Genomic DNA, 20689 nt, shown 5'->3' with positions numbered 1-20689 from the left:
TAGCGTACACATCATGGTGGCGGATCCCATGGTGTCAATAGGCTCAGGAAGGATTTAAAGAGGCCTTCATTGCATGCAGTCCAGTCCAGGGGGTCATAGCTATGCTCTGTCTTCTTATTCTCTGCTACCCTGCACTGATGGCATGGTGAAGTCAACAAGCAAATGTCGCCATGCAACCTAAAATTGCTATGCAAGTTGCAAGCTGAATGAGATACCACAGAGTCTTCCAGCACGAAACAGTCACGGTCATGGTCATCATTCATGAGGGGCCCATGCCTGGAGCCAAGACACGCGCAGGGGCAGGCGCTAAGATAGGAGCGGCAGCCGGGGCCAAAACGGGCGCGGGGGCAGGCGCAAGAACAGGCGCGGGAGCGGCCATCTCGCTCGGCGGCGGCGTGCGCAGCCAGCGGCAGACGGCGGCCGAGTTTTGGCGCAGCCATTTGATGTTGCTGCGGATGCTCTGCGTTGCCGCGTCCCGGTAGCGCTCCTCGCTCACCACGTCCATGTGCGTCCGGAAGAGCTCCTCCACCTACGCTCACAATGCACTTTCTTTGGCTCAACCATCAACCCAGAGCAAATCGTATTTCACCATACTTTATCTACTCACGCATTGACTTTGCTTCAGCCTTAAGATCTCCAGACTCTTGTCAAAGACTCTTTTGTCGTGCTCCTGGCAAAACGGTTCCTCCTGGCCTTGGGAGGCATCAGGGCTTTGTCAATGTTTGTTGAAGTTGACAGTCCTGCATGTGCCAGTGCCGACCACCCCAGGCAAGAAACTGGCAGGAATGCCCTATCCAAGACAATTTCTAGCAGGTCCGTTGGGATAGCATTATTGGTATGCGAGGACAAAGCAAAGCCCATGGTTGAGACCGAATCCTGAAGGCGGGAAAATACTCCAAATCATACAGCTCCAAACATGGCCGTGCCCTGCCTTGCAAATCCATGAAACCATGCCGACCTAGCACATTCACAGAGGCACAGCGGTGCAAATGCTCCTGCCATCTCGCTCACAACCTTACATGCACATGTTCAGCTTGCATGGGAGCACCTGGTCCACGGCGGCCTCTGAGGCCAGCAGAGATCCGACGCCGGACAGCAGTTCGCCCATGCTGCGCGCCGCCTCCGGCCCACCTCCCAGCTTGGCCACCACGCTGCTGTACCGCCTGAGCATCACCACATGCCCTGCCTTCAGCATATGGATCTACACCCTCGCCATCTGGTCATGTGGAGGAAAGCTCTCTGTGTTGGCAAGGTATGAGCTTGAGTGTCATCCAGGTGCTACCATTGCAATTTTCCAGCACAAGGCCCTGCTGGAGGCAGCTCAACCCAGAATGAGAATAAATTGGACCCCACTAAATTGGGTGACATTACCACCACCAACTTATCAATGAACCTCCTCCTGGGAAAGGGGACGGAGAGTCTGCAAACTGGCACCAGGTACAGGCTGCCACACGTCCCGCCCCTTGTTGCACTCGCCAGAACCAAGCAAGACCCAGTCAACCGTGGGCACGATGCTCAAAATTTACACAGCCCCCTGGCCAACAGGGGCCAACTTTGCAAGCACGACCCAAACAACCATTGGCACGGTGCACATAGTTTACACGGCCCCCGCCAGCGTAGGTTCAACCTTGCCTGGAACCAATCTTAAGAATCATGAGAGGGGATTGGCGCACGTGCGCAGGAAGGCCCATGCGGCCTGCAGGGAGGGGCCGCCGCGGTGCGCGACCCCGAGGATGAGGGCGGGCGTGTCTTGCGCGCGAACCTCCGGCGCCAGCGCGTACGCCAGCGTGGCCTTGATCAGTGCCGGGTCGCGCGCGTACGTCAACGCCTCCAGCCGCCGCGCCTTCTCCTCAGCCTCCGGTGCCTGCCCAAGTGTAACGTCTAATCAGGCAGTTGCTGGGAAGAAGCTCAGCAGCCTGATGAGGGGATTCTGCCCTAAGGCAACAGTCTCACAAGGCAAATGTCTGAAATGCCCAAAAGTGGGAAAACGAGAACGCACACCAGGAATGTACCTCAGAGGGAACCTGCATCCTAGATTACACGAATGGATGAAAGGATACATTCCCGTGCTCCAGGAGATCCACTCGTGATTTGCGTGGGGCTTTCCTAGTTTTGTGCAGCTTGAGGTTCCCACCAGCGCTGTTAAGCTGGGCTGGTGACTGTTCCCATTGCCAAATATTGCAAAGAAAGCATTGGACAACAACTGAAGCGGCATGGTGCGGGTGGGGGGCCGCACACCTCGATATAGAGCTTCTGAACGGTCTTGTAGGTGGCCGCGTCGCCGCTGGCAACCGCCAGGTTGAATATGAGGCTGCGCATGTCCGCCTGGACCGGCATGCCGCTCGTGAACCCCTGCAGTCCGCCACACCATCGTTAGTCATGTCAGCACATGATAATATCTCAAGAAGTGTCTTTTGACCCAAGAGGGCAACCCTCGATAAAGAAAACAGCCTCATCTGAGCACCACCTCAAGGGAGACTTGCGGTACTAGTTTCATGTCGCATCAATAGACTTCAAAAGTGTCTTACCCCCAAGAGGGAGATCTCTCAAGCACCATCACTCGACACTGCAAATCTGCTACAACTGATCAATGTGGCAAATGCAGGCTTCAGTATGGCAGGGGAGAGGGGGCGTACGGTGAAGAGGTTGGTGGCGGCGGTCTGGACTCCGGTGTTGTTGAACTCTCCGGCGAGGCCGAGCACAAAGGGCAGGAGTAGGCGCGCCTCTGCCGGCTCTAGCGCAACATCAAATGCATCCGCGCCGAGCCTGCACCACCAGAACTTTGTTTAGCACTGGATTGAGCCAAACTTAGTATGAGCTGTCCCGCTTATATCAGACAGAGCAATGCATGGGTATTGAGCCTGGAGGTTGTGATCATGTCCTGGTTGTCTGATCCTCTCCTGAGCTGCCCTTGAACCAAGCACAGCCCAGGTACTTTGCAATGCTTTATGCTGCGTCTGTTGCTCTTCTCTGCAGATAAACATCAAATTCATGACAAGATCCCAACACAGAGAGTGATCTGAGCAGACAGCCAACCAAGGCCCATCACAGCAGACAGCAGAAATGGCATGCACATGGCTAATCTCCGTGACGTGGCTTGATCTGGAATATCCATACAGTACACAGCTGTGCATATGCAGGCAGAGCCGGCTGCATGCACCCTCTCACTCTCAGACAAAATGACACTCACTTGAAGCCGTACGCGGCGTCATTGGAGAGGCCTGCAATGAAGGGCGTGGTGACATTCAGCAGCACGTACTGGCGGAAGGCATCTGCGCAGCCCCCCTTGGCGTTCTCCAGCGTCAGCAGATTCTTGATCTTGACCAGGATCGGCCCTGCCACCTGCCAGGGCACGTACTCTCCCACGTCCCTTGCCGCCAGCGCCCTGTGACACGCATAGGAAAGAGTCACAAACGCCAGACCATTGAAAGTGAGCGTATGGGGGCTAATGGCAAATTCTTCACAGGTTTGAATAAGGAAGCCGCGATGCAGAAGGCCTTCATGGGGCCACTTTTGCATGTTTGTGCTATATTTTGAGTGTCACGGCCGCTTAGCACAGGGACATCAAAGACCCAATCAGCTGGGATGAACCACAGAGGTGCACCAGCCCGCCAGGCACTAGAGGGGACATCACCTCATAAGCCAGACAGCTCACTATCGCACCTTGTCAGGCTGAGCAAAAATGTACACTGCCCTGCCATTGGGAGCACCTCTTGGGGAGCCGATCCCTGACCCATGTGCCCTAAAAGACATCCAGGGGGCATCAGGGCGGTGTCAGCACGTGGCATGCATGCACTGTTAACGGCCATCACCCCACAAGCCTCCACCAACAAGTCCACCCACCCACCTGGTGAGGTTGAGGAAGACATGCACGGGCAGGCCGCCGGCGTTATTAAGCGCCCAGGCGTCGTCCAGCAGCCCGGCAAAGTCCACCTCGGGCAGAATGGGCACGTCGTCGATGACTCGCGCCGCCACGCGCGTCAGCCGGTCCCACAGCTCGTCCGGGTAGTGCACTCGGTACAGCCCCGTCTGAGCCGCGTTCAGCTTCAGCCAGTCCGTGTCGCCCTGTGAAATGGCCGGTTCATCTCAGTTTGCGACCAAGCAATCTTCTTTCATGAGTGTGGGAGATGCAAGACTGTGTACATCATACAACTCCCTGTCAACTTGGCGCAGATCTCAGAGAATGTCTCAGCTAGCAGATACTCATTGGGAGCCCGCTGGCTCACAGAATGCAGCAAAATGCAGTTCTGAGCAGGCACCGTGGGTGCCACCTGCTGTGAAGCCAAAAAGGAGGACAAAAAGACACACAAGGACACACAAAGGACAATGTGAAGGCTAAGGATGACCCTTGGCAGTGCAGGGACGGCATCTGCACTCAACCTCAGCGCTGTGATGATAGAGGGAAGAGAAGTGCAGAAGTGGACGGTAGATGTGAAAGGGGCACCTTGAGGGTGTAGATGGGCTCTTTGGAGGAGCAGGACTCGAGCGGCTTCCAGGTGATGTCCAGCTCAGTGGCAGTGGAGAAGCTGACCGGCACCCACCACGGCGCCACTTTTTCAACTCCCGGCATGCCCGGGTCCCCCCCGCTGCCGCAGCCTTGCACGCCGTCTATGGTGAACGGCCGCTGCAGCGCAGAGCACAAATTAGCGTGCATTGAATTGAGGGCTGAAATGGGTGGACGGTGCAGGTAAATGCTGCCCTGCTGATGCTGCTGACCCCTGCTCTAGTATCATGTGCAAGCCGTGGCAGTCTACAGACCAAGGGAAAAGGTATGTCAATTGCGAATGGCCGTTGCAGCACAGGGCACATAAGGGGCTTCGCATCAGCATGCATTGACACGAAATGCTGAGAGGGTGAAGGCTGCAGAAAAATGGCACTCTGCTGCTTATCTTTTACCCTGAATTTAGACAAGGGTTCGTGAGAACTGACATTGACAGCAACATGTGCTCATGCGGACTCTGCTGGTGCACTGACACATGCACAGCAACTCTGTTGCACTTGTTGCATGAAGTTTGCTGGTCCTTCAGAGAAAAGAGGCAGGCAATTGCAGAAACCAGAGTAAGGATGCTAGATGGACCAAACTGCAGGTCATCCTTGGACATCCTGTGCACAACCTCACAACACCGTGCCTATGTGTTGAAGTGAAGGACAGGTGGTTTCAAGCACGACCTCATCCGGGGCAGCCACCCGACCGCTTCATGCTCTCTGGGACCTCCTGACATTCACGCCAGCCCTGCAGGAGAGACCCCTGGAATATTTGCTGTGCAGATGCTGAGAGCAGAGACAGATCGCACCTGCAGGACAAAGACGTCGCGGTTGGTGACGCCTCCGAGGGAGACGTGCACGAGCGGGTAGCCTTTCTGGAAGGTCCAGCTGTGCATCCATGCGACAACATTGCGGCCCACGGCGGTGCTGAGCGCCTCCCACAGATCCGCGCTCGTGCTCGTGTTGTACTTGTGGCTCTGCAGATACGTGCGCACCCCCCGCAGGAACGGGTCGTCCCCCGTCCCGTACAGTATATTCTCCCCGTCCTGTAATTGCATAGCCAAGAAATTTATACACTGCTAGATCCTCATATTCAAATGCGGAAGTGAGGTTCTCTTGACCTGCACCCATTACTGGATCAGCTGAAAGCGCTGCCATGCAGGTAAGCCACGCAATTCGCTCCGGGCTGAATTTTCTCCTCAGCTGACAGCGAAGTGCCGCTTGTTCTATGGTGCTCTGTTGCATTTTGTGCAAGCCAAGCATGAGTTGAAGGAGGCACTTGCTCAGTGAGCACATGCATGGGAAGATCAGCTGGCAGAGTGGGCCGCATGATGAACCAGAGTTGCCACTGAGCCATGCTCGGCTCTGCTCTGCTCAGCTCTCTGACAGCTCTGGGACAGCATGGAAACCTCCACTGCTTGCCGATCTTCCCATGCAATGACAAGGCTCGCCAAACTTGGCAGGGGTGCAGCATGTCAGACCTGCAGGAGGGAGCGGCGGTGCAGCGGCTGGGGGACAAGGTCTCGCGTGAGATAGGCCCGCAGCATGCGCAGCACGCTGGCGCCCTTGTCGTAGGTGATGCTGTCAAACATGGCCTCCACTTGATCAGTGGTTTCCACGCCTGCAAGCACACCAACACACTCAGATTCGACCCCTGCAAGTAAGGCCTGCAACCCAGTTGCTGCTCCCCCAACCTGGGAGCAAGCCTCCACCCATGGGGATCTTTGATCATGCCAAACGCGCTCCCATATTTGTCATGCTTTCTCCAGCATTACGCCAATTCTGTTGAATGATGGCATGAAAAATGTCCTAAATGAACGCATGAGGCTCAAATTCATCGTTCAAGCCTTGTTACTGGCGTTTCTGCTCCCTGAGTTGCAGGGGAGAGCAGCAGGTGCAGCCATCATCATGATCACAATGCCAATAAATTGCAAATACGTCAGGTCAGGCGAAGGAGCCCACACCTTCGAGGGTGGCCAGGGCGTGATTGGAGGCGTTTTTGGAGTCGGCAGCGAGAGCGCGGCGGGTGACATCCCCGTAGAACGTTTTGATGAAAGCCAGGTTTGGCCGCGCCGCGCTGCCACCGAGCGCCTCAATGTACGTTGCAAAGCCCTCGTTCAGCCACAGCTCGCCCCACCACTTCATCGTCACCATGTCGCCAAACCACTGCACCAGAAAACAAGTGGCTCAGGGCATGCACAAACTCCAGCCAGTATGGCAGTCTGATGCATGCTCATCAAGCTCTGCAGTGGAAAACCAGCTACAATATGGCAGGATAGCTACTCATATTACAAGAGAGTGCCAAAACTGCCATTTGAATGGACAGGTTCCACTTTCCCTCACTCAGCTGCACATGCTGATGAAGCTTTAGTTGTGCATGCCAAAACAGACGCAAGCAGCCGTTAACTCACAGCACCTTGCTGCACTCTCTGCAACGATTCTGCGCCATTATGGCAGTAACACACCCAAAATCAACGTGATGTCTATTCTCAGCATGTCACTGTACATAGGCATGCTGATCAAGGGCGCACCAAGTGCGCCATCTCGTGCGCGATGGTGGCGGTGACCCCGCGCAGCGTTTCGATGGAGGAGTCAAGGCCGGCCAGCAGCGCGGTCTCGCGGTACAGCAGCAGGCCCCAGTTCTCCATGGCGCCCGCCGCGAAATCCGGGATCGCCACCAGGTCCAGTTTTGGCAGCGGGTAGGGCATCCCAAACAGCCGTTCGTACGCCGGCAGAATCGCCCGCGCCGTGTCCAGCGCAAAATCCAGATCCTTCACCCTGCAGCGCAGCAAGGAACACTCAGACCGCTCAGTTAAGCCCATACCAGCAGGGTGTCACGTCGGCATAATCACCGGGATGATCCAGGTGCCTCACCTTGTGGGAAAGGACATGACGGTCCTCCTTTGGGCCTATCATTTGTGTGCACAGACCTGTGGACTGACACGCCAGGCAAGCGCAATGCGGAGCGCCGAATGGGCTGATTGGGTCAGTGCCAACCAACAAATGCTGGTCTTGCATGGTACGGCGTTTGAATTGTATTTGAGCGCCGTCTTGTAATAAGAGATGTCTACACCCCTCACGTGCATTCCACAAGACCACCCCTAGGGCCGTCTCTTTAGTCCGCCCAATCTAGAGGAGCACCTGAGAAGGGCCAAAGAGGCATGGCCTGCCCAAATCCAAATTGAGGTGCAACTTGAGGGGCTGGGGAGCTCAAAACAACAGCAAATCCACAGAGAACTGAGAGTAGAGATGAGGAATTCTTTCAGCAAGCGCCTACATGCGGACCGACCTAGTTTACAGGTTTGAACAATTCCTTGTGTGGGGTTAATTCACATAATGGGAATGTACCTGTCGGGTGTACCCCACACGCTGACTGTGCGGCGGTCGTCCATGGGCGTGGCACCGGGCACAAGCGCAGAGGCGTTGGTGAGGTTCCCCACGACAAACGCGACCAAGTATGACGACATGGGCGGCGTCGGCTCGAAGCTGCGCCGCGACAGGGCGCCAGCTGGCGCTGAGGTGGCCTCCAGCTGGCGCGTGTTGAACAGCGCTGTCAGGTGCGCGGGGGCCGTGATGCTAAAATTGTACCGCGCCTGCAGGACGGTCAGTTACTAAATTTGTTCTGTACTGAGTAATGTCCCTGCATGTCATGTGCACTTGCTCATACTGCCATACATAAGTAGAACAAGGAGGAGCCACAACTCTTTAAGTGCTACAAGGTGCTCCCTCTCCTGCTACAGAGTGCAAGTGCTCAGATGAGCAAAAGGTTGTTATTGACCTCAGAAAGGAATCAAGTGTTCACGGTGTTTACACGATCATGAGAGCCTGAAGAAATAAATGTTACCTTTAGGGCTGGCTCGTCAAAGCATGGGAACGCCTCACGAGCGCCATCAGCCTCAAACTGGGTTGTGCCGAGAGTGTAGTTCTTATCCCCCACTGCAGCACATAGCACAATGGCCACTCAGCATTGACAAGACAGCAGGAACCATCGCTCAATCCGACAGTCCTGATATACTTCACACTGTCCTCATGCATGACTGCCCTTTTGCGGGGACCTGAAAGGATGGCCAATTCTCAAAAGCATGACAGCACGGAACTCCAGTCTTACAATAGAATTGCCAGCTGCTGCAGAAGCAAACAAACAGGAAGTTGATAGCAGCACAGACAGTGGCTGGTTATCAGCCTCTAGAGTGTGCTCACCGGAGTAGTGGCTCCTGTAGAAGCCGCTGAGCTTCTGCTGGAGGGTGTAATTGAAGTGCAGCAGCAGGCTGACAGGCTGGTCCAGGGGCAGCTGATTGGGAAAGGCCAGCGTCAGTTGCCCAAGGGTGGCATTCAATGCCCACCGACCTGCTCGCACCAATGCCCCCCCCCCCCCCCCCCCATAAGAATTGCCAGAAGAACTGCCATGTGCGTTCATGTGCGTATGATCGCAAAAGGCGGATCCAGGCGGTGATCTTCAAGGAAGCCCGCTCACATGATTAAGGCATGTACAAATACATCTTCAGAGAGATAAGTAAAGGACAATGCACTCCGGGGGTGTTCAAAATCTTACAATGTGCCTGAGTTGGAGCAACACACCGCCCTCTCAAGCCCTTCTGCTTGACATCCCTGAAGACAGGGGAGATCAATCGAGCAAAAGCTCTTGATTGGACAGTGCATTGCAATGATCCGGCACCGCATAAGAGCATGCACATGAACATGCACATGGGCAGAAGTGCATGCCCAGTGATTAACGCTGTTGCCTAGACATATAGGGGACGCACCATGCGTGTGTGGGTGTTCGAGCGCCACGTGTGTGATGTCCATGTCATTGGCATGCAGCACTACGCATGGAGACCGCCGCGTCACATTGAGGCTTATCCGCACCGTGCCGTTCACTGCAAAGGGCTCCTGTACATACATATATTCATTAAATTATATCAGGGTGCTGCTTGATAGCAAGACAGGCATGAGCTGCACAGCTGCATGTATCAATTCTAATGAAGACGTGATCGAGACATCCATTGCAAGTCAGCCTTTCCTTAAAGCTGCAGATAAATTTGCCGTACGTCTGGGAGAAACAATATCAGATATTCTGGGTGTCGATCTGGGTATAAATACTGAGCACCGTGCCCATGGTTGATTGGGTCTTCCTTGGATCTGGCGAGTCCATCAAGGGGTAGGATAATGGCAGCCCTTTACTGCAGCTTGTCTGCAGGACGCATCTTGCCTCTTGGCAGGAAAATCGTGCAGCAATGGTGATAATAGTAATAATCTGGGGACAAGTTTGGGCGCACCTGCAGGGTAGTGTAAAGGTCCAGATGGTACATGTCTGGCTTCACATTGTCAGGGAGCCGCCAGTGCGTCCAGCTGCACTCCTCATACCGCCTCAGATCCACCTTCAGCCCCTCATCCCACTGCCCCTGCAATAGAAGAGTGGACCAGCTTTGTTACTGTGATTACAACGAAGCCGACATAGTCCGTACAGTATCAGCGTTGAGGACAGGCCTCTGCATACAGGTGCCTTATGCATCAAAATGGCTTTGACTTCCAAATTATGGCTAAATTTCACAGAGCAAGCTGACAAGCACGGACGCTACTGTTCGCAGCAACTTGAACATCCACCATATGCAGGATGTGCATTGTTCGACTAATATCAACTTGATAACACTGCATCAAGTCCGCAAGCACTGTGATATGCTACCACTGGATATGCTGCAAGCATGGGGACTTTTCTTAGCGCTCGTTGTTGGTCCGGAGGCGAGCAATACCTGAAAATCCCTGTGCGCAGCAAGCCCTGACTGCCCAGAGTTGCTTGCCTGCAGCCCGTACACCACTGCACCTATGATGACCGACAGCACAATGACACCCAGCGTGCCAAAGGCTGCGTACGCCAGTATCGCCCTCCTCTGCCTTTTTCCATACTTGTACCACCTGCACACAGCATGCAAGGGTCTGCATTTCACCAGAGGACGCCATTTGTGAGTACCAGAGGAGGCCCTACGTGAGCAAAATGCACCCACAACCCCATCAGACCTCACAAGGCTGAAGCTGGCAACAGACACAGAATAAGATGCGGTCAATGAGATCAGATGCAGTCAATGAGATGCAGTTGACAAGATCAGATGTTCCTGCTTCCTGTCATGCTGCAAATAAACAGTAGGGTGTCGGCAATGGAAGTTGGGGCAAGGCCATGAAAATGCTCACCACTCGGGCGGCACCCAGCAGGGGCACCAAGGACAAATCTTGGCCAGCCAGGTCACATCCTGCCCCATGAAGGTGAATTTCCTGCCCCCTGCACCAATGACCAACTTGCACACTCAGCACAGAAGCACTGCTACACAAAAAATCCTTACCTGCCTCCAGGAGCGTTGTATTCCTCTAGTCGTTAGTGATAAGATGACCTCTAGGTGGGGCACCTTACAAGCAGGGATGCGTAAAAGCATTGCATGTTCACTGCCTTCCAGCTAAGCAGGGAAGGTGTGCATGCGCACCAGAGTACTGCTCCCAATCAAGCAGCACATCGTCATCGCTGTAGTCCATGCTGAGGTCAAATACTGCAGCATGGTCTGGGCGGTCAAAGCCGACGCTGCCAGCATCATCCTCATCTCCCAAACCATTGGCTGATTGTCCCCCTCCTACAGGGTCCCGAAGCTCGATGTTAAGCAGACATAGTGGGGGTCATTGTCCTTTTGTTTCAATTTATGCAGCGTCCTTCGAGAAAATAACAATTTTGTGATGAATGCTTGCATGAGGTTTTTATGTCCGGACATACTTTGGTAGTGGTGCTTTCAGCAGGACGTGTACTGAGCAGAACACCCAACAGTCTAGAGAGTCTTGAAGGGCAATGGCTGTACCTGCTACGTGATCTGGGTGCCTCGGTGTAGATCCTGGAGTGTCTGGAAGGGCGTCATCCGCTCCTAGCTTCTTGGGAATGCCATTTGTGGATGTCATCTGTGAGCTGGATCACAGCCAGTCGCACGACGTGTCGTCGACCTGAGCAGGTCGGTTGTACAGCCAATTATTATTTTTGATGTTTTCTGTTGTGATCCACAGCATCAGAGTGCTGATGGGGCCTCTCAACCCATAACGATGACCTCGATCTGTACGGGATTACTTCTCCAGGTTAACACAATCATCGTGTGAACAGTCTTCGCTGTAGCTGCTGTGCGGCAAGGTTAATGTCTACAAGTAATGCAATGTATCCGCTATTTTCAGCACCTCCACCAGGATTTTTCTGTTCCGAAGTTCACAAATGTCACTGAAAGTGAAAACGCAGGTGAGGGGTTACTGCAACTCTCGGACACCACAGCACAGCCAATAAGGGAAGATCCAACAAGTAACGCGATTGTGCAGCATGCACCTTTGCTACCTCAACGAGGAAAGCAAACGCCAGAAAGTCTGAATGAAGCATTAGTAATGGCATTCTTCCGACGGCGTTGATTTTCTCGGACTTTGCTTCGCAACAAACTCAACGAACTGACAGCCAGGAATGCAAGGTTTCACACGTTCGGGCAGGTTTTTGTAGTGACGCGTCTGAATACACTCGCATCGACTGGCTGGGAAAATTCTGTGAGAACCTTGCCGTCAGACTACTCTAGCATCCGTTGCGCTGTTAATTTCTGTGCGGCTGTTGATCAAGCCATTTAGAAGTCACGCATTGGAAGTTTGTTCCTAAAAGACAATACCTGCCAGAACCTAGCACAATCACCGGCCTATTCTCGTGGTTCTGAAGTGCTGAACGAAAGGAGAGAATGGGAGCTGGAGAGCTTGTGTTCTTTAAATCACCAACATCTACGGCTGCCAAAAACAGCGATTTGTCTCCAAAACCTCAGAACGGTGGTGACTCATACACAATTGTCGTTCAGAAAGGTACGCCTCTTTCACCCAGATCTACCTCCTGGACCACACCGTGCACGCCAGTCACAGAAAGAAAACTCCCAACGACATTGAAAGTGCCTCCCAAAAATCAATTCTCGGTAATCAACGAGACACCAGCAGATTATGGTCATACCACCAAGCACACAGCTGTCACGGTGCAATTGGGAAGAAAGGTATTATGTGGCTCACAACACGCACTTATGTGCGCGAGTAGCTCCAACCTGTGCCCAAAGACTCTTAGAAGGTGTTACTGCACAGCTGCCGCGCTGACACCATTGTTTGCTGTGTGTACGCAGATGATGACTTGAACGGAGATGGCTATGCATGCCCCGACCATGACGCGTTGTACGATGTGTCAATGGATCCTGAGGACAGGACGGCGGTCTTTGACCTGGCCATGTCACAGGACAGCGATGACGGCGGCCTCCTCGACTGGGACGCCCTTGCAGGTACTTTCAATTACCCCAAATGCCACAACAAAATCCCTCTGATTTAGCGCTGCCAGATTTTCACTAGGCAAGTAACAAGTTCAAGCTGGACAAGTTATTTTGCGTCCCTCCAGCATCTGTTCCGCACCTGGATTTGCCAAATCAGATGACTCGGGGGATCTGTGGAAGTTTTCCCTCAGTGACAGAGACAGATATCTGTAGATTGTCTGTGTAGCTCTGCTGATGTAAGCTGAGATTGTGTGACTGGGACAGATTTTCCGAAAGATCTGCTGATAGCAGCTCAGATTGGGTGATGCGGATAGGGACAAGAGGTCAAGAGAGCTTTGCTGATGTCAGCTGACCTGAAGAGAGGAAAGAAGAAGCTGAGAGTGAGTGATGCATGATGCAGGCAAGCACCGGTACAAGTGCTGCGGCTGCGACTGGTCCTGCTGCCCTTGCTGCTCCTGCGTGGCGCCCGAGTGGTGGTATGCCTACGGCCGGCGGCAGCGCTCTTTCCTGCAGACCTGCATCTGCTTGGGAGTGGTGGCTGTTGTCATAGGTGGCGGCCTGGCAGTGATGCTGTGGGCCCTGCTGACAGCGCAGCATGAACCGAGCGGCAAGGAGCGCTGAATGAGATTTGCGGTGCACGGCTGTTTCTTACGTCTGCGCAAATGTCATTGGGCCATTCTTGGAATTTCTGTACATTAAGGAGATTGCTTTTCGGCTACTTCAATGGTTGACCCATCACCTGAGCGGAAAATATGGCTTTGGGGTAAGATTGAAGCGCGTGACGCTTAGATAGAACCTAAGTGCTCAAGAGTTTCGGACTGGCATGTGTGCATGCACTGGATGCAGAAGGACTCCATGTGAATCATTTGCATTACACAAAGGCTTACGCTTTTTGAAAAGTGAAGGAGGGGCTGCTTCTGCTATTCGGTAGCTCATGAGGATCCCCCGGAAGTGAAGGTGCAGTCGAGATGAGAGCAATTGCAACCCAATTGGACATCTAGTCCCAATTGGGGCAGAGGGCAGTGAACTGAATTGCAGAGGTCCTTGGAAAGTCTAGAACGCTGAACTTTTGGCACTGCATGATCATTACAAAATTTGGAACACAAGTGATACAGTGGATGGTCAGACTCTACAGCTTCACTCCTGATTGGCAAAAGCTAAGCACGGGCTCTACTAGCTTGTTATAGAAAGATGCCTGCGCTACTAGTTGTGCTCATTCACATTCCCTGCTCAATGCTACACTCACTCAAAACAAAGCACAACTCTATTTCTCTACAAGGTCTGCAAGCCTGTGGGAAGCATGGGTGCATTAGACACACTCCATTCTCTCCAGGCAGGAAGTTGGCTGCATGTACAGTAATATATGGCGCAAAAATCACGCCAGATACTGGTGTTCTTGCTGTCATACTGCCCAGAAAAGAGTCTCAAATGACAGTCACATCATAGTGAGCATGCGCTCCTATGCAATGCTCCATGTGGCAGAATTGCAGCAGTATGGCAGAAGAGGGCAAAAGAATATTCATAGGTGAGGTGAAATTGAGTCACATTACTTGCGATCTCCATCTCAAGGCGACAGATAGACTCAAGAGTGAAAAGAACCTTAGCACAGAAAAACCAACAGGCCTACAAACAAGAAGCAATATCACACATGCTTTCACTCTCGGTACTTCGTCTTCACATACTGACTACGGGCCTGCAGACTCGTGCTTGCAGTAAAGGGTAGAGAGTGAGGGAAGAAGCCCTCTGCTCTTTTAATGATCTCCGGAGACAAAGTACATCAGTGAAGAGCTCTAGCAGCCGCTAGAATTCCGGGAGGAAGAAGCGGTGGCGTAGGGCGGCGGCTGCGGAGAGGCGGCCACGGTTGAGGGAGTTGCGGCGGCAGACGAGCTTGCATGCCAGGTCCCAGCCGGCGTTCCCTCTGCGGTCCAGCAGTGAGTAATCATAGCGCGCACCTGGAGCACAAGGATGGAAAGTTTAGAGAAACGGTTGTCATCAGGCCCGATGTCAAACGGCTGTTGCACAATGGGTGAAAAGAGAAGGTACTGAAATTCACCGAAAGTGACTGTAAAGAAGGCTTCATAAGGCTCTGTGTGAATTTCCTGTTGTGCAACGGGTTAAGAGGAGGTTTCTTTTCTGACTGGTCGGATATAGTTGCCCTGTCGAGAGCAATCAAAGCAATTCCGGGGTCAAGATTCTCAAGGGATACGAGCTAATCAGATTATAACATTTATGGATGGAGGCGGTTGGTACCTTTTGTGGCCCGCCACTCCTCCAAATCCCAGTCACACTGCTTGAGCGCCGTGTTGAACGTCCGGACAGCGGAAGCCGCACGCAGCTCCGGGACTGCCCAGACACACAATATTGATTCACACAACCTTGACAGCAACTTACTGGTGAAGCCTTGCATGCGCAACAGCAGGGAGACACTTGCTGTGCGAGGTACGGGAGGTGCTCTTGTCTCCTGCAATCCCTGCAGTGCTGTCACATGCTCTGCATCACATGCACTCCCCAAAAATTGCAGTCTCTTGCATGCTTTCAGAGCACCGCCTTGACTGGAAACGGCCACATGGATGATAAGCAATTGCAAGACAGCCCTCGAGGGACATGACAGTGGCCCCTCGCATGTCTCAAACGAGGTGTGCATGTCCTGGAAGTAGGTCGCAGGGTGCAGCAGGTTCTAAAGAGGCGTGCCTGCCATCTGAAGCAGCAGGACGCCAATGCTGTAGGTGTCAAAGAGGTCGGGGCGGCCGATCTGCCACGCGAGTGGCGACACCAGCGCGGCCAGAAATGGCAGCGGCGCGCGTGGAAAGCTCTTGGGCATCACCAGCTCCTCTGGCGGGCTGCGCGCATCAGGCAAAAAGAAAAGATAAATACAGTGATACTTACGCTGAAAAGAGCAGGGCCACTGGCAAATCCGGCATTGCTCGCTCAAGCTCAAAATCAGGCAGAAGCCATTGTCCGACTCAGCATGACAAGGATGGTCACTGCAAGATCATTTACATCCTGTGATGCATGCATCGCTGCATGCCAGCGCTGATGGTATCCACATATTTGTTGCGCTAGAGAGACCGAGCCACGATCATATCAGACCAGGATCCGCCACCCAGGCTCAAAATGTTCAGAGCCTTGCCAAAGCTCTGGTGAGGACGTGCAAGCGCTAGTATGCATGGTGCTAATATCCCAAGCAAGACAACTGACCAGCCCTTGAGAACCACGCTCCTCTGGCTGGGCACCCGCCAGTCAAGGGAGGGACAAGAACTACTGGGTGCGCACAACGTCACAACCAGATGAGCGAATGCGAGGACTGGTGAGTGCCCCTGATTGAACGATGTTCATCTGATTGAGCAGATGCTTCAATAGGCACGCACCTGTAGCGGGGGTCCAGCATGCCATACAGGGGGTTGAAGTTGATGCCCGTGCACATGTCCACGGCAGCGCCAAAATCGATGATTTTCACGTCCCCCTGAGCAGTGATCAGCACGTTCTCCGGCTTCACGTCCCGATGCACGATGCCTGCAGCGACATAATAAGTATGTTCGCTCAGCCATGCTGAAAGTGCATCAAAAAGTCATTTTTGAAGGTGTAAGAATCGCTTGCTGAAAAACACAATCCTGCTCACCCCTGCAGATGCAAGAACAAGGGGTGGCAAGAGGGACTGCAATCGATGCTGGGCAAGAGCTGGCTAAAGATACTTTGCTGAGCTCATCAGTACTCAAGGACGTCGTTCTTTGACAGCAGCCACATCCAATCATCCATTCTGGTGGCTGACAGATGATGTGCAGAGAGTGGTACAAAAGAGCTCACCAAGAGAGTGCAGCCCCTTGACGCCTGTGACGAGCTTCTTCAGCACGACGCGGATGATGGCTGTGTCTCGCTTTGCCTCATCTACGTTGTCCCTTATGCGCCCCAGCATTATCTCCTCCAAGCACTCCGGGAAGCGGCTGCCGAGGCTGCCCTGCGACAAGCATGCATCCATGCACTCACTGACTGAACTTTGCTCTTTTGCTCAGGCCCTGAACCTTGTGCATGCTTGGACACACCTGACAAGCACTCCTGACATGTTGAAGCCAATGCTCAGAGACTGCTGACGCCAACTGCCTCCGTTGAAATAAGTGCATCCTCCCATGCACCAGTGCCTTCAGGCTTCCTCCTCGAGAAAGATGCTATGCATGTGCGCATGACACCTGCTGCACAATGCTTCTTCTGGCCTGCGTGGAAGCTCAGCGCGCACAGCCGGCCCAGCCTGCGCATGCGAGCACATGTGCGCACCTGCATGGCGTCTCCGAGAGTGGAGTCGGACTCGAACTTCCACACGAGCCACTGCGTGCCGCGCGTGAAGCCGCCGTCGGTCTCCTCCGCCTCAAACTCGCCCTGGTACTCCGCTATGCCCTGCCGCACCAGCGGGTCGCGCATAATCCGCGAGCACATGTACGCCTCTGCCATACCCGTCTCCCCCGCTCCCTGCACCAGGATGTTTCCTTGAGCCCCAACATTTTGTAAAGGGGTAGGGGGTTTCGTTTGGCTGTGTAAATCCTGCTAGCTGCCAGGTTTCCCCCCAGACCTTTCCTGTCCCGCCTCCTGACATACCCACCAGTATTGATTCACCCACAGCAGCCAGCTCGTGGAGTCCCTGCCTTTAAAGGACCTTTATGACGCTGCGCAGATCTACACACCAGAGCACAGAGGTGCATGTGTCTGGAAGACCCCGTTTTATTCTCGGCTGGTCGTGCCAAATGCATGCCTACTGCCTCGGTGAATCTGGAAAGCAGTTATAACTTTCAACAACGACCGTACGCCAGCCACAACGCCATCCTGCTAATGTTCCGAGGATTCAAAACGCTATTCCTGCACCTTGGGGCGCTGACGATTTGTCTCTGGAGCTTGGGCAACTACCATTCCGGTGACTCACCCTGGCCATGGTGCCAGCCCGCAGGAAGCTGCTGCGCTGCTCGGCGCCATCCAGATTCACGCGCTTCAGCACCAGCCGCCGCTTCTTCTCTTCCGGCGTCAGCATCGCATTGCGATTGCGCTCGCCGTCCTTATTCTTGATCCCCTCAAACACCTGCGCAGACACTCCATGCGTAAGAGGTGCAATTGTCCTGGGGTGTTGGGGTGTGCGCCAAACTGTTTCTCGACGTTTGGATGCCAAGCTGGGCTCCGACTGTGTCAGGCCTTATTCAGTCCTGAATGGCTGGAGAAGCGATGTTATGTGATTGACCGACTCGGACTGACTGACTCGAGTGAGGGAAAGGCCCCTGAGGATGGACCCAAGGTGCTGCAACATTACTCCCTGTGCGCTGAATTTATTTAGCTGCTTTGTTCCCAGTCGGCCTAAGGCCCCATGCACAGGGAAAGATCCCGTGTGAGCTGCTCAAGGGATGCACTACCGAGCGCACCAATCCACTGCCTGACAGCTTCCCTTTCTGCTCTTACTGTGTGAGCAAGGACAGCCTTCGATAAACAAAGATTCTCTGCTCAAAAAATAAGGAAGTGCAGCACCTGTCCAAAGTTGCCGGCGCCGAGGCGGTCGCGCAGAGTGAGTTCGGCCACGCGGTAGCGCCTCTGGAACAGCTTCCCAAAGGGCACCAGCACGTAGAAGTCCAGCACGCCCAACACTGGACTCGGCCGCATCAGCAGCAGGTAGTAGATGGCCTGCAGGCAACAGCACGCATGTGGCTCAGGCATACACAAGGAGCCTCAATGTTGGCACAGGCAAGCTCCAGAGGTTGACTGCGTGGGGAAGGGGCATGGCCTCATGCCCATGCATCTCTTTGAGCAAGGGGCATGCAAAGCAGCCCGTGAGCAAGCGTCACAACATGAAGAATTGAAACCGGATCATGATGGAGAGGGATTGATATGCTCAAGTGGAAGAACGAACTCACGACAAGCCTCCCAACGCCATCCAGATCTGGCTGCAGAGCAATTACAGATGCGAGATCTGAGCCCAGAACTGCCACAGGCTGCTGAATGGGCCATGGCAAGACGGATGAAACCGACTGTGCCGCTCCTCGGATCACAGAAGCTGCTGTCTCCAAGGTCTGAAGGCTTGCCAGGCTCTGTATCACCTGGACTCCCGATGTTGCTGCAGAGAAAGAGAATACATAAGGTGAGGGAAGCAATCCAATCGTGCAGAAATTTAGTCCCCGTACCATTCGGATGGGCACTTAAATTCCTTAATACGGTATAATACGCATAATCAATTGCACGCTGCACACCTGTATCAGCGTCAATGCCATCGAGAGCATTGAGCACGACTGGCCGTGGACAGCGCCTGCTCCTTTGTCCGAACGAATAAAAATTATGATAGCCTATCAATTGCTGCTTCAGTCTCTCCGTCAAAGCATGCACATGAGGTCGAGAGCGCACTGGTGGAGGACTGCAACTGTGCTTACAAGGACACTGCAGGTCCATCACGATCTAGAGTGTTAGCCGATCATGGCACTTTGCACTGTAGAGACGCAAGTGGCCTTCAAAGAATTTTGGATGCTTGAAAGTTATTGGACCATGAGAAAATGATGTTTCAATCGCCCAAGCTGGTGTCTGGGGAGCCAATGGCTATCCCAACCGATGACGTGGACGCTTCTCCTGCCCAGAAGGTGTCCAGCTGGATTCAGGCTTCACTCATTCCAGCACCATAAATAAATTTCCCCGAAGTTCTACACAGCTTCATGGTGTTGCATGCTGGCTCCATGCAAGCCTGCTTTGAAAGTTCTTGCCCCGGGCACACAAGCTTGCGCAAGTTGCAAAATTGAATTTGGCTCCTGCCTGCGTCGGTCACCGGTGCACCGGTGGTGCCGGTGGCCTCTTAATGGTCCGTGGCCATGCATGCAGCCGGAACATTGATACATGTGATGCTGTCAGCTGGCAACTAGCAGCTGCTGCACTTGGAGGGTGAAGTGGGCAAGTTCAAGGTTACCCACTTTCCTCGGGGATGTCACCACGGTGGGCATCGAGGCTTGCAAGAGGAACCGCCACAGCGCGCCACAATTCAGTGACAGCATGGTGAGAGAATATGATCATGCCAATTTATTTAATATGCTCATCTGCCGTCTCACATGTGACGTTCACGGGCCACCATGGGAACATCCGGCAATACCAAGAACGCAACTGCGTGCACGACCATGCAGATGGTAAGATCTGTGATGGTCACCATGACTAGCACATTCAAGGATCAGCAGAGGCTGCCATGCAGCCCCCTGGCATAGCATCCCACCAATTCAAGGGAAGATCTTCTCATTATGACTGTTAATATTGAGGTCATCCTAATTTTAAAATTCCTTCACACAAGGATCGCACCCTAATATGCAGAAGCAGTGAAAATAATTGCCTGCTATTAAAACATACATGTGCTGTATGTATCCACACAGGCATATATGCCCTCACACGAAAAGTTCAGGTTGTTCGAGAAAAAGAGTTCCAATGCAAATTCAGGGCAATGTAGCGCTACCCAGGTGCAACCACACATGATTCCTGACAAGAGCTATTCAGGATTTCCTGCAGGTGCCAAATAATACCAAAATCCTCTCAATGGAGGAATCTTTTGCACATAGCTTGTGCACAACAGTTTTCCGATACACCTAGGAAAACATGCTGTCTGGGACTAGATAGCAGCGCTCACATGTTGCATTTGACATTGGACAAACTGGCCACGCAGAGCACTACTGTTGACATCAACAGTTTCCTGCTCAGGTGCTCTTGAAGAAGACTATAGTTCCAGAAGCTCTTCGACATCAAGAAACTGCCATTGACTGTAACCTTGACATTCTTGATCCATTCATGATAAATTGAAACAGAATTTGCTTGATTAGAAAGTACCTCAAAACTGCACCCGCCAAATTCCCCATTCCAGGCTGCTACATCAATGAACAGCAGCTTTTGCGCTTGTCCCATGCCTCATCTTCATCGTC

At 53.3% G+C, this 20689-nt stretch overlaps 3 protein-coding genes across 3 annotated transcripts; 1 reads left to right on the top strand and 2 right to left on the bottom strand.

Moving 5' to 3' along the window:
• Positions 1–259: 259 nt before the first annotated feature.
• COCSUDRAFT_40855 (hypothetical protein) lies at positions 260–11418 on the bottom strand (the record flags this gene model as incomplete). Its single annotated transcript, XM_005648952.1, has 21 exons — positions 260–529; positions 1049–1163; positions 1674–1864; positions 2239–2352; positions 2637–2766; positions 3191–3385; positions 3848–4065; positions 4445–4624; positions 5295–5531; positions 5967–6106; positions 6450–6651; positions 7017–7263; positions 7834–8078; positions 8330–8421; positions 8686–8832; positions 9249–9375; positions 9762–9887; positions 10236–10398; positions 10672–10759; positions 10959–11102; positions 11322–11418. 21 exons carry the CDS (start codon positions 11416–11418, stop codon positions 260–262), a joined length of 3468 nt encoding a protein of 1155 aa, XP_005649009.1.
• An 800-nt stretch (positions 11419–12218) lies between these two features.
• Positions 12219–13403, top strand: COCSUDRAFT_61892 (hypothetical protein; the record flags this gene model as incomplete). The annotated part of the gene is made up of 3 exons (XM_005648951.1): positions 12219–12336; positions 12642–12794; positions 13183–13403. The coding sequence occupies 3 exons, from the start codon at positions 12219–12221 to the stop codon at positions 13401–13403; spliced, it is 492 nt and encodes a 163-aa protein (XP_005649008.1).
• Positions 13404–13853: 450 nt separating this feature from the next.
• COCSUDRAFT_28181 (protein kinase) lies at positions 13854–18934 on the bottom strand (the record flags this gene model as incomplete). Its single annotated transcript, XM_005648950.1, has 9 exons — positions 13854–14734; positions 15033–15125; positions 15474–15622; positions 16151–16295; positions 16587–16737; positions 17052–17243; positions 17692–17844; positions 18282–18434; positions 18665–18934. The coding sequence occupies 9 exons, from the start codon at positions 18932–18934 to the stop codon at positions 14583–14585; spliced, it is 1458 nt and encodes a 485-aa protein (XP_005649007.1). The 3' UTR covers positions 13854–14582.
• Positions 18935–20689: the final 1755 nt, after the last annotated feature.

The sequence above is a fragment of the Coccomyxa subellipsoidea genome (assembly GCF_000258705.1).
Source record: "Coccomyxa subellipsoidea C-169, whole genome shotgun sequence".
In the NCBI taxonomy this organism is placed as follows: Eukaryota; Viridiplantae; Chlorophyta; class Trebouxiophyceae; family Coccomyxaceae; genus Coccomyxa; species Coccomyxa subellipsoidea.
This window is presented reverse-complemented; position numbering and strand designations above follow the sequence as displayed.